The sequence below is a fragment of the Meriones unguiculatus genome, chromosome 7, assembly GCF_030254825.1.
Source record: "Meriones unguiculatus strain TT.TT164.6M chromosome 7, Bangor_MerUng_6.1, whole genome shotgun sequence".
NCBI classification, from domain to species: Eukaryota; Metazoa; Chordata; class Mammalia; order Rodentia; family Muridae; genus Meriones; species Meriones unguiculatus.
The window spans coordinates 106,833,081-106,850,098 of record NC_083355.1 but is presented as its reverse complement, the minus strand read 5'-3'; the positions used below and the strand labels follow the sequence as shown (position 1 = coordinate 106,850,098).

Sequence of the window (17,018 nt, the reverse complement as noted above, 5' to 3'; positions counted from 1 at the left end):
ATAAGATAGATAAGGAAACAGTGAATTTAGAGATAGACAATTTACCTAATACTAAAGGAGAAGGAAGCAGTGGCATGATTGGAGATGGTAATAATGTACCACATATTTCAAAAAGCTAGAAAAAGGGACTTTAATGCTTTCATCACAAGATATGAGATGTATGGGTCTGGGTGGTTCAGAGGCTTCTTATTCAGGTGCTAGCACCAAGACTGACTGTCGCCAGGACTGTCCCTGAGACCATCTCAGCATGCACCCTTGAGCCCTGTCATTCCGTGGTTCATAAATGCAAAACTCACAAGGTTGCACTCTGGACCTTTCAAGTGTCATTTTAAGCAGTGCAAGCAAGCTTGATCACAAAAGCAGAAATAGTGGTGAGGCTTGTGACCCATTGTTTTATAAGAAAAGCAGAGGCACTTAAATGTTTTTAAGAGGGCAGACATTTTAAAGAATGGTCTTCAATGTCCAGAAAAAAAAGGCAAATGGGCGGTTAGGGTACAGGTTGTACAAGCTAGCGGCTTAAACGTTAGAGTCATTTTTTTATCTTTAAAGTTCAAACATAATGTTAGCCATCACACTGTCTCCAATAAAAAGAAACAAAAACTAAGAAAATTATAAATGTTTGAGGAGAGTCTATTTTTAATCTCATGCAACTATTACATACTATGTACATGTATTCAAATACATCTGAGACCTCAAGTATCACATGGTTTTTATATTTGTATGTATTAATTAAATTTAGAGGTAAAAAAAAAAAAGAAAATGGCCAATGGAAAACTAATGATTTTTTAAAACTTTTAGGATAATATCTTGTTTTCCAAAATTTTCACTGTCCTAAAAAGAGACAGAAAAATAAGTAAAAATTCAGAGATAATTGTTGAAGCTTTTCAAAATTTGGCAGGCACGTAAAATGGAGCTCAGGTATGCCAGTCAGGAAAATACAAATGGCAACATTTAAATATGTGTAAAGAAAAATGATGTACTGCATACAGGAAGGATGATTAAAATTCTTATGTAGTAACAATTCTGCTAAGTGATTTTAGAATGGCACATTGCTAAAACTAAAAAGAAAAAAAAGAAAAACTAAGCCAATGAAAAAGAAACTGGAGAGATTCCATACTGGCAACTTAGCAGCACACCTGAAAGCTCTAGAACAGAAGGAAGCAAACACAATGAAGAGGAGTACATGGCAGGAAATAAACTCAGGAGTAGAGTCAATAAATTGAAAACAAAAAGAAAGAAGATACAAAGAACCAATTATACCATGAGCTGGCTCTTTGAGAAAATTAACAAGATAGACAAACCCTTAGCCAAACTAACTAAAAGGCAGAGAGAGAGAGAGAGAGAGAGAGAGTATCCAAATTAACAAAAGCAGAAATGAAACAGAGAACATAACAGACACTGAGGAAATCAAAAAACTTATTAGGTCTTACTTCAAAAGTCTGTGTTCCACAAAATTGGAAAAGCTAAAGGAAATGGATGATTTCTGGATAGATTTCACTTACCAAAATTAAATTAAGATCAGGTAAACAGTTTAAACAGTCCTATAACCCCTAAGGAAATAGAAGCAGTCATCAAAAGTCTCCAAAGAAACAAACAAAAAAAGCCCAGGGCCAGATGGTTTTAGTGCAGAATTCTACAAGACATTCAAAGAAGAGCTAATACCAATACTCCTCAAACCATTCCACAAAATAGAAACTGAAGGAACATCGCCAAACTCATTCTATGAAGCCACACAGTCACCCTGTTACCTAAACCACACAAAGACTCAACAAAGAAAGAATTTCAGACCAATTTCACTCATGAATACCAACATAAAAATACTCAACAAAATACTCGCAAACTGAATCCAAGAATACATCAAATACATCATTCACTATGATCAAGTAGACTTCATCCCAGAGATGAAACATACAAAAATCCATAAAACCATAAAATATAAATATAAATCCTTAAAACCATATAAGCAAATTCAAAGAAAAAATTACATGATCCTCTCATTAGATGCAGAAAAAGTCTTTGACAAAATCCAAAACCTCTTCATGATGAAAGTCTTGCAGCTATCAGGGATACAATGTTCATATCTAAACATAATAAAGGATATATACAGCAAGCTGGTTGCTAACATCAAATTAAGTAGAGAGAAATTTAAAGCAATTCCACTAAAATCAGGAACAAGAAAAGTCTACCCACTTTCTCCATACCTCTTCAATATATAGTACTTAAGTTCTAGGTAGGGCAATAAAACAACTAAAAGATCAAGGGGACACAAATCAGAAAAAAAGAAGCCAAAGTATCACCATTTGCAAATGATATGATAGTGTACATAAGTCACCTCAAAAATTCCACCAGAGAATTCCTACAGCTAATAAACCGCTTTAGCAAAGTAGCTGGATACAAAATTGATTTTAAAAAATCAGCAGCCCTCCTGTACAGAAACAACAAATGGGCTGATAAAGAAATTTGGGAAATGACACCCTACAGGAAACTACACCTTTCACAATAACCACAAATAATATAAAGTATCTTGGTGTAATTCTAACCAAGCAAGTGAAAGATCTGTATGACAATAACTTCAAGTCTCTGGAAAGAAATTGAAGATATTAGAAGATGGAAAGTTGTCCCATGGTCATAGATTGGTAGGATTAAAATAGTAAAAAAAAAAAAAAAGCCATCTTAGCAAAAGCAATCTACAGATTCAATGCAATCCCCATTAAAATACCAACACAGTTCTTTACAGATCTTGAAAGAACAAGTCTAGTTTCAACCATTTGCCTGCAAATTTCATGATTTCCTTGTTTTTGATAGTGGAGTAGCATTCCATTGTGTAAATGTACCACAATTTCTGTATCCATTCTTCGGCTGAGGGACATCTAGGTTGTTTCCAGATTCAGACGATTATGAATAAAAATGCTATAAACATTTTGCAGGCAAATGGATGGAACTAGAAAAGATCATCCTGAGGGAGGTATCCCAGAAGCAGAAAGACATGCATGGTGTATACTCACTTAGAAGCACATATTGGCCATGTATAGGATAAACATACTAAAATCTATAGACAAGTAAACTAAACTAAGTAAACTAAACAAATTAGGAGGACCCTAGAAAAGATGCTTAATTCTCACTCAGAAGAGCAAACAAAATAGATACCAGAAGTGGTAGAAGAGAGGGAACAGGAGAGGAGCCTATCACAAATGTCCTCTAAAAGACATCCACCCAGCAGGGGATGGAAGCAGATGCAGAGACTCAAAGCCAAACTTTGAACAGAGCACAGGGAGTCTTATGGAAGAAGGAGGATATAGAAATACCCAGATGGGACAGGAGCTCCACAAGGAGACCAAAAATGCCGAAAATGCTGGATCCAGCGAGGCCTGCAGAGACTGAGGCATCAATCAAAGACCATGCACAGAAAGGACTTAGATCCCCTGCTCAGATGTAGACCATAGGCAGCTCAGTCTCCATGTGGGTTTCCTAGTAAGGGGAGCAGGGACAGTCTCTGACATGAACTTGATTGCCTGCTTTTTGATCACTTCTCTCTGGTGGGGCAACCTAGGCAGCCCACAGAGGAAGAGAATCCAGGCAGACTTGATGAGAGCTGTTAGGATAGGGTCGGTTAGTAGGGGAGGAAGACTTTTTCTATCAGTAGACTTGGAAAGAAGGAAGTGGGGGAACAGGGAGAGAGGGTGGGACATGGAGGAGATGAATAAGGGGGCTACAGATAGGACACAAAGTAAATTAATAATAACAATAATAAAGAGACCAATTCTAACCTTCATATGGAAGAAAAAACAGAATAACTAAAGCACTCCTATGCAATAAAAGAACTTTTGAAGTTATCCCCATCTTTGACATCAAGCTATACTACAGAGCAACAGTAATAAAAACTGCATGGTACTGGCATAGAAATAGACTGGTTGATCAGTGGAATCAAATTGAAGACTTAGAAATAATTCCCCATACCTATGGACACTTGATTTTTGACAAAGAGCCAATAGAAAAAAAAAAAAAAACAAAAACAAAAAAAAAAAAACATGCATCTTCAGCAAATGGTTCTGGTCTACCTGAATGTCTACATGTAGAAAAATGAAAATAGATCCATATTTATCTCCCTGAACAAAACTCTAATCCAAGTGGATCAAATACCTCAACATAACACCAGATACACTAATTCTATTAGGAAAAAAAGTAGGGAACAGCCTAGAACTCATTGGCACAGGAGACAGCTTCCTGAAGAGAACAGGAACAGCTCAGCTCTAAGAATCAATAAATGGGACCTCTTGAAACTGAAAAGCTTCTGTAAAGCAAAGGACACTGTCAATAGAACTAAATGACAGTCTATATATTGGGAAAAGATCTTTACCAATCCTACATCTGACAAAAGACTACTATGAAAAATATATAATGAACTCAAGAAATAAAACAGCAATAAAAAAAAAACCAATTAAAGAATGAGGCACAGAACTAAACTGAGAATTCTCAACAGAGGAATCTCAAATGACCAGGAAGCACTTAAAGAAATGCTCAACTTCCTTAGTCATCAAGGAAATGCATATCAAAATGACTCTGAGATTCCATATCACTCTGGTCAGAATGGCTAAGATCAAAATCTCAAGTGACCAGGTTCTGGCTGTTACGAATAAAGCTGCTATGAACATGGTTGAACAAATGTCCTTGTTGTGCACTTGAGCATATTTTGGATATATGCCTAGGAGTAGTATAGCTGGATCTTGAGGAAGTGCTATGCCTAATTGTCTGAGAAAGTGCCAGATTGATTTCCAAAGTGGTTGCACAAGCAATGGAGGAGGGTTCCCCTTTCTCCACATCCTCTCCAACATGTGTTGTCACTTGAGTCTTTGATTTTAGCCATTCTGATGGGTGTAAGGTGAAATCTCAGGGTCGTTTTGATTTGTATTTCCCTGATGACCAAGAATGTTGAGCATTTCTTTAAGTGTTTCTCTGCAATTCAATATTCCTCTACAGAGAATTCTCTTTAGCTCTGTACCCCATTTTTTAATTGGATTACTTGATTTGTTGCTTTTTAACTTCTTGAGTTCTTTATATATTCTGGATATTAGCTGTCAGGTATAGGGTTGATGAAGATCCTTTCCCAGTCTGTAGGCTGTCATTTTGTTCTGATGACAGTGTCCTTTGCTTTACAGAAGCTTTTCAGTTTCAAGAGGTCCCATTTATTGATTGTTGATCTTAAAACCTGTGCTGTTGGTATTCTCTCTAGGAAGTTGTTTCCTGTGCCAATGAGTTCAAGGCTCTTCCCCACTTTTTCTTCTAACAGATTTAGTGTGTCTAGTTTTATGTTGAGGTCTTTGATCCACTTGAACTTTAGTTTTGTGCAGGGTGATAAACATGGATCTATTTGCATTTTTCTACGTGTAGACATCCAGTTAGATGAGAACCATTTGTTGAAGATGCTGTCTTATTTCAATTGTATGATTCTGGTTTGTCCTTCTAACAAATGCTATTTTTGCTGTTAATCTAAAAGGCAAATAATCTCTTTGGTAAATGGCCATTATAGATTCCTGAGAGCCTCCGAGATGAGATGCCTCCCACCATCGGTTCCATTTTTCCTTCCCAAGCCTTCCCCACTTTCCATTTACCTGATCCTTACCCCTGTTTCCTTCCCTACCCATCTCCTACCCAGTTCCCTCACTCCACCTACTTTCAGATATCTGTTTTAGTTCCCTTTCTGAATAAGATTCAAGCATTGTCCCTTGAGACCTCCTCCTAACTTAGCTTCTTGGAGTTTGTGGGTTTAATGACGGCTATCCTGTACTTAATGGTTAATATCCAGTTATAAGGATTTTTCAGCATTTAGTGAGATGATCGTGTGGTATTTTTCTTTAAGTTTGAGTGTATTATGGATTACATTGATAGATTTTTGTATTTTGAACCATCCCTGCACCTAACACATGAAGCATACTTGATTATGGTGGATGATGTTTTTTATATGTTCTTGGATTCGGTTTGCAAGTATTTTATTGAGTATTTTTGCTTCAATATTCATGAGGGAAATTGGTCTGAAATTCTCCTTTTTCAGTTGAGTCTTTGTGTAGTTTAAGTATCAGAGTGACTGTGGCCTCATAGAATTAGTTTGCCAATGTTCCTTCTGTTTCTATTTTGTGGAATATTTTGAGGAGTATTGGAAGTAGCTATTCTTTTAAAGTCTGGTAGAATTCTGTGCAGAAACCATCTGGTCCAAGATTTTTTCTGGTTGGGAGACTTTTAATAACTCTTTTTATTTTCTTAGGCATTGTTAGACTATTTAAATCGTTTACCTGATGCCTTGACTTTAGTAACTGGTATCTATCAAGAAAATAAACCATTTCGTTCAGATTTTCCAATGTGTGGAGGACAGGCCTCTGACATAAGATCTGATGAGTCTTTGGATTTCCTCATTGTGTCTGTCATTACGTCCCACGTTTCATTTCTGGTTTTGTTAGTTTGCATACTGTCTTTCTCCCTTTTAATTAGTTTGGCTAAGGATTTGTATAACTTATTGATTTTCTCAAAGAACCAGCTCTTGGTTTTGTTGTCTTTTTGCATTGTTCTCTTTGTTTCTAATTTATTGATTTCAGCCCTGAGTTTGATTATTTCCTGATGTCTACTCCTCTTGTGTGTTTTTGCTTCCTTTTGTTCTAGAGCTTTCAGGTGTACCTTTAAATTACTAGTATGATATCTCTCTAATTTCTTTATAAAGATCCTTAGTGCTGTGAACTTTGCTCTTAGCACTGCTTTCATGGTGTTTCATAAATTTGGGTAAGAAATTAATTTTCATTGAATTCTACAAAGTCTTTAATTTCCTTTATTTTTATTTCTTCCTTGACCCATTGGTCATTGAATAGAGAGTTGTTCAGTTTCCATAAGTTTGTAGGCTTTCTGTTGTTTCTCTTTTTGTTGAAGTCCAGCTTTAATCCGTGGTGGTCTAATAAAATACAAGGAGTTATTTCAATTTTCTTGTATCTGCTGAGACTTTCTTTGTGACTGACTATATGGTCAGTTTGGAGAAGGTTCTGAGAAGGTGCATTCATTTGTATTTGGGTGACATGTTCTCTAAATATCTGTTAGGTCTATTTGATTCATAATGTCTGTTAGTTTCATTATTTCTTTGTTTGGTTTCTGTCTCTATGACCTGTCCATTGGTGAGAGTGGGGTATTAAAATCTCCTACAATTAATGTGTGTATTTCAATGTGGAGTTTAAACTTTAATGATATTTCTTTTACAAATGGGGCTGCCCTCATATTTGGAGCATAGATATTCAGAATTGAGAAGTGATCTTGGTGTATTTTTATTTTGATAAGGATGAAGTGATTTTTTTTTCATCTCTTTTGATTAATTTTGGTTTAATATCAATTTTGTTAGATATTAGAATGCCTACTCCAGCTTGATTTTAGGGTCTATTTGCTTGGAAATTTCTCAGCTCAAAGTCCCAAAAAAAATATTTTCAACAAAATAATAGAAGAAAATGTCCCTAATGTAAGGAAAGCGATACCTATAAATGTACAAGAACCTTACAAAACACTAAATAGATTGTACCAAGAGAAGAAAATCCTACCACCACATAATAATCAAAATACCAAATGTGCAGAACAATGAAAGGTTATTAAAATCCACAAGGGAAAAAGGCCAAGTAACATATAAAGGCAGACCTACTAGAATTACACCAGACTTCTCAACAGGGACTTTAAAGTCCAGAAGGGCCTGAAAAGATGTCTTGCAGTCTCTAAGAGACCATAAGTAACAACTCAGACGACTATGCTCAGCAAACTTTAAATCACCAAAGATGGAGAAAACAGCATATTCCATAACTAAATCAAATTTAATCAATATCCTTCCACAAATCCAGCCCTACAAAGAATACTAGAAGGAAAACTACAGCTACAAGAAGTCTAACTATGCCCAAGAAAACACAGGAAACAAATAATTTTACACCAATAAAACAAAAAGAATGAAAGCACACACACACACTGTCACCACCAACATCAAAACAATAGGAATTGACAATCATTTGTCATTACTATCTCTCCATCAATGGAATAAATAAAAGGGCTAAGAGAATAGATTCGAAAACAGGATCCATAAGTGTTGAATAAATCAACTTTAGCTATTCCAAAAGTGACTATTGACTCTTATGTACTGTAATATACAAAAATTGGTGACAAAGTTGTTCAAAACGCAAAAATATAAAGTGAAAACTGTAGATATCTGGAATCAAGAATAGCGGCAAAACTTTAAAACCTTGAATCGGGCAATGATTTTCTACATGTAATTCAAAAAACACAGGGAATGAAACTTTTAAAAATCCTTAGAAGAAAAAAGAAACATATATGCATTGGAGGAAGGGAAAACACAAACCTCAGATTAAAAGAAAATATTTGCAAATCATATATCTTATAAGTGACCTGTTCCTCAATTATATAAATAACATCTATAATTTAACAATGAAAACCCAATTAACAGTGGGCAAGGAATCAGAATAGCATTTTCCTATAAAGATATTCAAGTGACCAATGAGCAAAAGAAGTTATGCAAATTAAAACCTTGATGAGATAATTTTAATATGCATGAGGAAATTTTATTGAGCTTTGGTAAGGATGTAGAAAAAATATATGACCCAAGTAGTCTGAGGTAGAAAAGACAAGGGTACTACCACTTTGGAAAACAGCACTCCCTCACCATATAACCCAACAATTCCATTCCTGGTTAGGTACCCCCAGAGAAATGAAAACCTATTTCCACAGAAAGAACTATATACACAAAACATTACTAATAAGAGCTACAAATAGAAACAAGTCCAGTGTTCATCATCTGATGGATAAACAAAATTTGCTACATCTACAGTAGACGATTACTCACCCAGACAAAGAACAAAGCATTGACATTTCCCTTGCTATTTATGGAGCGTGCATACATTGTGAAAACAGAAACAGGCAGCTACCAATATGGGCTTGCAGAATGAGAAACTCTATGAAGAAAAAGAGGTTGGGTGAGCAGAGAGAAAGAGGGAAGGAAAAATATGAAGGAATGAGGTAGGTGAAGAGAGAGAGTAGAATAGTGGTTGCCCAGGTCTCAAAAATGGAAGAATGGGAAAGATGGTTATATGTTGTCTTTCCAGATGATGAAGTGTTCAAGAATTACATACTAGGGGATTTGTGGAACTCTGAATATATTACAAACCAATGAACTATGTAAGTCAAGTAGGGGAAATGAATGCTATGTGATTTTATCTTAATAAATTTGTTTAAAATGAAGATGAAATATTTTGTAGGTGTTTGAGAGATCAATTCTGGAGAGTTCACTGCCAGTAGAATGCCATTGCAAAATGCTGGAAGAAATTGATGCTAAAGAGAAAAGATGTCAGATCTACAGAAAGCAATAGAAATAATTAATTAATTAAAATACATTTTGTCTAAATGATTTATTTATTTTTGGATGTGTGCAGAGATAGATTCTTGCTCTGTATTACAGGTTTACCTTGAAGCTACAGCAAACCTCATATCTTTACATCTCAGTGTTGGTAATATAGGCATGCGCCATTATGTCTGCCTAATTTGTTTTATTATCATCACCACCATCATTTTAATGTTTTCTAATTACTTGAAAAGTGTGCCTTTTTAAATTAACAACTTATTATGTCATTCTGAATTACTGGATTTAAAATATCTGTGGAGATACTCCATTACTGAATTTTCCAACTTGCAAAAAGACATCCAATAAGAAAGAGTATTCTTCTTCACAATCACATACCATAGAATAAAATAGAACATAATTACCAGAGATAAGTTAAAGTGGAAGTCAAAATTGTATGTGCTGTTCATGACTATCATTTTGGGAGCAATGCCTCCTGTTGTAAAAATACCCAGAATTGCCTTTGAAATATCAGAGTTTTCACTTCGGAAGAAACAGTGGACTTTCTGTAGAAAAGAAAGAAACATAATTAATGAGACTTTGATATAGAGAGGCATATTACATTAATTTATTTGTAAGGAAAAAATTATGAAAAAAAACCGTGCTGATCAAGACTGTGTCCTTCAGTGATTTTCATCTCCTGTGGGGATAATTTTACAAGCAAGTCCTCCAAACTCAGTAACTTTGTGTATGGTGTGTGTGTGTGTGTGTGTGTGTGTGTGTGTACACACCTATAAAACAGCATGCATATGGAGTTCAGAAGGTAAGTTGAGGCCGTCAGTTCTCTCCACCATATGGAAACTAGAAATCAAACTGAGGTCATCAGGCTTGATGGAAACTAACTGCCCCCACCAGACATTCTGCTGGTCTGGTCTGGGAAGTCCTTATTTTTAAAATGCTCATCGGAGCAAAAGATTTTCCTCAGGAAAGGTCATGGGTGGCGATTAAGTTTCATAATGAACACACAACACTTTGACTGTACATGCAAACACGTTAAAGACTATAAGTGATGGCTTAAAACAATGCCATGCCGACATGTACTAAACTACAAGTGTGTAAAAATAGGCAAGAATAGTAATTTTATAGCTAAAAGTGGAAACTAGAGATGGCTCAATGGATAAGATCCTTGTTACTCCTCCAGGGCACTTTTCTTCCATTTCAAGTGCCTACACGGTGGCTAAGAACTCTGTAACTCCAACAGACCCAATGTCCTCTTCTGGCCTACAAGGGCGTCAGGCATGCTCGTATGTAGATGCACATAAATGTGGGCAAAATATCCACACAACTAAAATAAATACATGCACAAACAACTTTTTAAATAAAAATCTCAAACCAAAAGGTTAAGTAATTTGTGTCAGGGGACACAACCATAAATAGAATACTTAAGATTTGATCCCAACTTTGTAAGTCTGCATTGTCTTTCCTATAGGACAAAATCACAAGCAAAAAGGGTACAGGCTTCTCAAGAGTTATAATTAACGAATACGAGGTAGCCTTAAGCTAGTATGTTATTGCTAACAACCTAAAAGAAGCGATTAACAATAATTAATAATCTTGTTAATAACAAGGACGTTTTTATTTCTTAAGGTCATGTGAGATATGTTTCTCTGACAGGATACTTCTGTCAAACTTCAAAAGAACAAATTGGTTCCATATCAGATGAAGATTGTTGCAGCTGGTCTAAAAAAGACAGGTAGACATCATCTTTTAACAGCAGTCACAGAGCAAGGCTACCTAGGAAGCTCAGTGGTAAAGGAAATATCCTACCCTATACGAGTACAGAAATAAATTCATAGGATCTCACCTTCCCGTCTGTACAGTGAAAGGTTCTTGAGAGAGTGCCATTGATTTTACATATGGCCTTAAAGGGACACAAAGGACATTATAATACATTCAGATAGTGAACTTTACCAAATTGTCAGTGGAAAGGAACAACTTGATTATTTGAATGTCGGTAGGCGAGCCTTCATTGTAACAAGTGAAGTGGTACTCCTTATCACCTAAACAAATAAAAACAGAGCAAGATGGAAATACTTACACAAAAACTACCACATCTTTCAAGCTGACAAAGCACTTTTTACAGAATCAGAATTATCAATTATGCACATCTGTAATTCTAGCTCTCAAACTGTGGGGGCAGGAGGATCAACAGCCAGAAGCCATCCTGGGCTACACGAGATCCTGTCTAAATTACTTTCTCATCTCCCACAAAACCAGAATTGTAATTTTGAATTCGTTGTGTTTAGGGAAAATCCAAATCCTGCACTTTACATCTTCTTAAAAATATCCCATCAATACTCAGAAACAACTTGATTGGCTAAGGCATTAAGCTTGATTTTTACTTTGCTTATTTAAATGTTTAAAAATCTCCCATCACTTGAACAGAAAAGCCATATCACCCCTTGCACAAAATGACAACTGCAACAAGGTCCTTGTCATACAAAGAAAACTTTATTTCTGAAGGTCATGTGAGGTGTGTTTTCCTGACAGTCTAAAGGATTAAAGTCCAGTGCAGAGCATGCTGGGCCATGATTTCAAGTTTGCAGAAGGTGACAAAAACCCGTCTGTGACTCCCCAGTTCCTCACTCTCGTTATGAGCATAAGATGGAGAGTGAAGAAAGTTTTGGTGGTTTTGAGACCGGATTTCCTAAGTTTGTCCTTAACTTGCTATGTACTCCAGGATGTCCTTGAAATAACTGCCATCCCCCTGTCTTCAGCCTAGTGGGTGCTAGAATTATAGATTTACGCCACCACACCAGGATAGAGAGGGAATTTCTGCTCTCATAGAAAGCTTCTGGCGGGAAGAGGTTGGAAGGAAGATCCCTTCATCTTACCTTAGAGGGAAGAGGTTGTAAATGTTCCAATAAAAAATGTAGCATTTAACTCTGTAGTTTGGAACACAGGTTTGGACTTGTACTTAGCAAAGAACAGGGTTGCTTTGGCAGAAAGAATAAGGCATGGCATTGTGAGAACATTGTGACCTCTTGAAGAAGCAGCAGCCAATATTCAAGACGCTGAGCTCACAGGCCACACACCTGACAATATACCTGGCAGAAAGTCAGCCTGAAGAGCCTGGAGAAAGGTCTGTGAGGACCTTCCTCTGCTCTACCAGACAACCTTTCAACGACCACCCTTTCCTTTCAATCTTTTGCTTTAAACCTAGTCCTTTCTCATCCAAAATGGCCACACATTCTCTTGACTTCCCTACTTTGCTCAGATTTTAACTCACTTTGGTCTTCTTCAAATAAAAGTTATCAGTTATTGGTGTCAATGAAATTATCTGATAACCCTTGACTGCTGTATCATTTTGCGAGTTCCATTTACATCAACAGGCTTTTTTTTTTTTTAAATGTTGAGCTACAAAAAAATGAATCAGGGGAAGTCGCAAAAGATGCTGTGGCCAGAGACAAAAACAAATTCCAACTCCGTGGTTTCGCCTGTGGTTTTGAAGGATCCTTCTGTCTAAAAACTCTTAGAGCACAGAGTTTGCTAGATTTATAACACTAGAATGGTAATAATATTTAAGTGCCTCTAGGAAAGATGGGACCGTCTTTTACAATTTTAGACATCATAAAAGTGTAATTACTGAGGGAATGTCTGCCCCAAATAGAATAAGGTGACTCTCTGGGACAAACAGGGAGAACCAGTGTCCTTTATTAAATGTATTCCTTGTTTTGCTCACAGTTCCACACGCATAGCAATGAACATATAACCAGAAGAACCAAACTCCTTCCATCTCATGCCACAAATTCAGTTCACACATTGCTATTGGAAGAGATCAGAACATGCTACCCTAAACACAGACCACTTTGGCATGGGGATTATTTCAAGCTAAAAGAAACTGTACTTTTCCATTCACCAGCAAAATAATTATTGAGTGTGCTCAAACATATTAAAACAGTGTTCATCTTCCTTCATTTCCTTCCTATATGTTTCCTAACAGACTCTTCCTCTGTTCATCATATTCAGTCTCTCTTTTCTTCTTGTGTCCCCCTCTCCTCTACTTGTTACTTTTCTTAATGTGGTTCAATAGCCTATTGGTTTAACCACTTCTTTAGGGCCTCACTTCTTCCTACAAAAACCTCGATGCCTCATAAAATATTGAAATCAAATGAAATTTGCATGCTGTTTTTCCTGTTGGTCGGTCATTTGTTAGATCACAAACATCAGCCACAGAATCTAACAGGATAAAGTGTTTCTTACTCTAGGCTGACATATTGAATTAATTTACTTTATACTTCATGTTGTTTGTACAACATGATTATTCCAGTGTTATTCTCAAATTTGTCTATGTAACCACAAGTGTAAATAGCCTCCCAATGGTTACAGCTAGAAATCCTTTCTTTGTCTGACATGCAAGCACCTCTATGATATACACCAGCTCCCAGTCTTTGAGAACAGTTTGTCAGACTTAACTATGCACTGGCTTCCTCACACTCTCTGCAATTTACCTCTTCCAAAATATTGTTTATCATGCATCCTGTTGCTACTTCTGAAGAACACACCTTCCCATGTGTGCATATAAAAATTTTGCCCATATTAAAGACTTGGACGGACTGTTCTCTTTTATTTGAAGCCTGCTGTAACAACTTGCTTTTCCACAACAAGATGCAATCACTCTTTTCTCTGACACCTCCTATTCTGTGACTCTCTAATGTTGGCTTATAGCCACATGTATCTCAGAAATTCCCTTCTACAATGTTGCAACTAAAAGCTAGGACAATGCATATCTCATCAAATTCTGCAACACAAGTGTGAATTGAAGGTCTGAATTCTTCTATCTACTCAGTAATTAAGCGCCACTGTGTTCTAACATGTGTTCTAGGATGCAGAAGGATCTCAGAAATGTGCACAATATAGATGTAAATTTTTTCCTTAAATTTTTTGCTGCTCTTGGGGCTGGGGAGATAGCTCAGTGGTTAAGTACTGGATGCTCTTCCTGAGGATCTGGATTCAATTCCCAGGACCCACATGGCAGCTCACAACTGTCTATAATTCCAGTTCTGGTGGATATGACACCCTCACACAGACATACAGGTAAGCAAAACACCAATGTACATAAAATAATAATTAATACATAAACCATTTAAAATAGAATCCTGAACTAATTCTGTCTGTATATTTCTTTCAGGGAATCTTTTTAATTTGTAGCCTGATAATTTACACATCAAGGAAATGAGTTTATACCTGTACAAATAATAAAATATTTGCCCTGTATAATCTGTTTTTAATGGCGAACATTCCATGACTTGGAAGTGAAAAGCAATATAAAAAAGAACAACAACAATTCTGCATGTACGAGTTGGTGACAGTCACTTCACAATGACCTCACCTGACGCTTGGGACACAGTAAATAAGTAATACCTGAGAACAATGGGGAAAATACTGTAAAAAAACAAAAATATTAAATGAAAAGCATTTGAACTGCAAATAGAGAAGGGATGTGAATGAGAACTCCTGAAAAAGAAACAACTTGATGCTTACCTTTATTAAATACTATTCCTGGCAAAAATTCAAACATATTCAAAAGTAAAATCGTAATATATATGAGTGACGATTCCATCTGTTGGGAATAAACATAAATTACTTCCACTCGGTTACTCTGAAAATATTATTTTGAGTTTTTAAAAATTAAAACCACTACACAGAGGCATAAAGAAAACATCTCTTCAAGTTAAAAAATATTTTCACTTATGTGACAAAAGCAGATGACAGAGCTGGAGATCTAGAGCCTTCCTAGTAAGCACACAGCCTTGGGTTTGACTCCAGCACCCAAAACACAACTGGCCAACCAGCAAAACCCTGAAACAGATACACAGCACTTTACTATGTTCTAAATCTGCTATTGAGGATCTGAAATCTGTAGAACTGTCGTCATTGTGAGAGACAGAGGCAGTGGGGCTCTGTATTTTCTTCAATATAGATTAACTAGGGGAGAAGTCTGAAATTTATGATCCTGTATCAACTGTATGATCCAAACTAGACCAACACTCCAAGGGTGATAGAGCTGGCAATTTATTTTTCTACTACTATTTTAATAATACTTTGAGAGAGGTGGCCTACATGGTCCCAAGCATCCTTTGCAGGTCGTTCCTGTGTATACCAAGAATGCAGGTCTCTGATGCTCTTTATCCAGGGCTTCTTCTCAGGGTGTGTTTGATGCGGACAGATGTGAGGGAGTTGGTCCAGGAGGCCAGTTTACACAAAGAAAAGATGAAGCACAGATGGGGCCGAGATGATCATCTACAAATTTATGGGAGACCAGAACAAATTGTTCCCTGGCTCTTAGAAGAAATCAACTATGGTAACATGTTGACTTCAGGCTTCTGGCCTCAAAAATTGTGAAAAAAAAAAAAAAAAAAAACAGTTCTGTTGCTTAATCTTCCCCATGTATGGCACTTTTTTTTTTTTTTATGGAGACTTAGAAAATGCTGTTGGACTTTGGAATGAACAGGCTTCAAAGTCATTACCACCAAGTGACAGATGACCTGGGAACCAAGATCATGGGACTCAACAAATTTTGTCCACATGTGAAGATACCACAAAATAAAAAAAAAATCAAGTATATCAAAAATATGATTATATTTGACCTATCACTAAACTGAGTGGCACATATCTTTATCTAATCTTCCTTCAATATGTAATTTTTCTTAGGTTGATGTTCCTTTTTTTGACAGTTACTGTGTGTCTAGAAAAGCTGTCTAGATTTCAGCTGGAGTCAGTCTTGAACAACTGAATATTTTCCAATACGGTGTTTCTCAAAGTTCTCTTTCTATTCAGTAAGATTAGTATTTCAGCTACTCTGCACTGGCTTACAACATCTGATAGCTTCTTTACAGAAAAGTGCTCTACAACTTCCTTGTTCAGGCATATAAATTTCAATGTGTTACATTCACATGTTTCATCTTATCAGGCAATTATACCATCTCTTTCACTAGTCAGATTCAAAGTTGGAAGCCATATAATGAAAAAAAAAATGGCAATATCTTTCACTCCTTTTTTTCAACTTATTTAACAGTTAAACTGACAACAGTTAAACAATTCTCCTAACCCATGCCTTTAATTATTGTGGGTTTTCTGTAACCATCTATTAAAAGCCACACATTTGGAATTTCCATCTCTTCTGCCACTAGACACTGAATTGTGCCAAAAAAGGAGCCCACCCTCTCTCAATCTGGTTCATTTGTAGCTATTTAATTACCATAGAAAATTTATTACATCAAATTAATATTACAGCAGGGAGCTTATTCATTATCACAACTACCCTTAATTCCTCACTGATTGCCTTTCTTTTTATATTTTCCTCATTTTTTTCTGTTTAGAATCAATACTGTAGACTGAAGTCCAGTTGGATAAACTGAATTTATCCAACTGTCCAAGACAAATGTATTTGAGATGTTTTTCATCTGTGACAACAAACATTATGAATTCGACCAATGAAGGAGCCTTCCTTCTCCCATATGACTCATTTACAGTTATCCTATTGTCACAGAAAAGTGATTACATGAAATTAATATCACAACAGTGGTCTTGTTTTCATCTTCATGACTATCATTACCTTTAATTGTATGTCTTCCACGTTGTCTTTTTTTTAATTAGA

General features: G+C 36.2%; 1 protein-coding gene across 1 annotated transcript in view; it reads right to left on the bottom strand.

Moving 5' to 3' along the window:
• The window catches only part of Catsperb (cation channel sperm associated auxiliary subunit beta), a 124,386-nt gene extending 109,405 nt beyond the window's left edge, over positions 1 to 14,981 (bottom strand). The window contains exons 1-3 of the mRNA XM_060388452.1: positions 14,892 to 14,981; positions 11,330 to 11,407; positions 9,784 to 9,924 (exon numbers count right to left, since the gene is read on the bottom strand). Of these exons, the coding sequence (XP_060244435.1) occupies positions 9,784 to 9,924; positions 11,330 to 11,407; positions 14,892 to 14,981 (309 nt within the window). The remainder of the gene's footprint in view (positions 1 to 9,783; positions 9,925 to 11,329; positions 11,408 to 14,891) is intronic.
• Between the last annotated feature and the right edge of the window lie 2,037 nt (positions 14,982 to 17,018).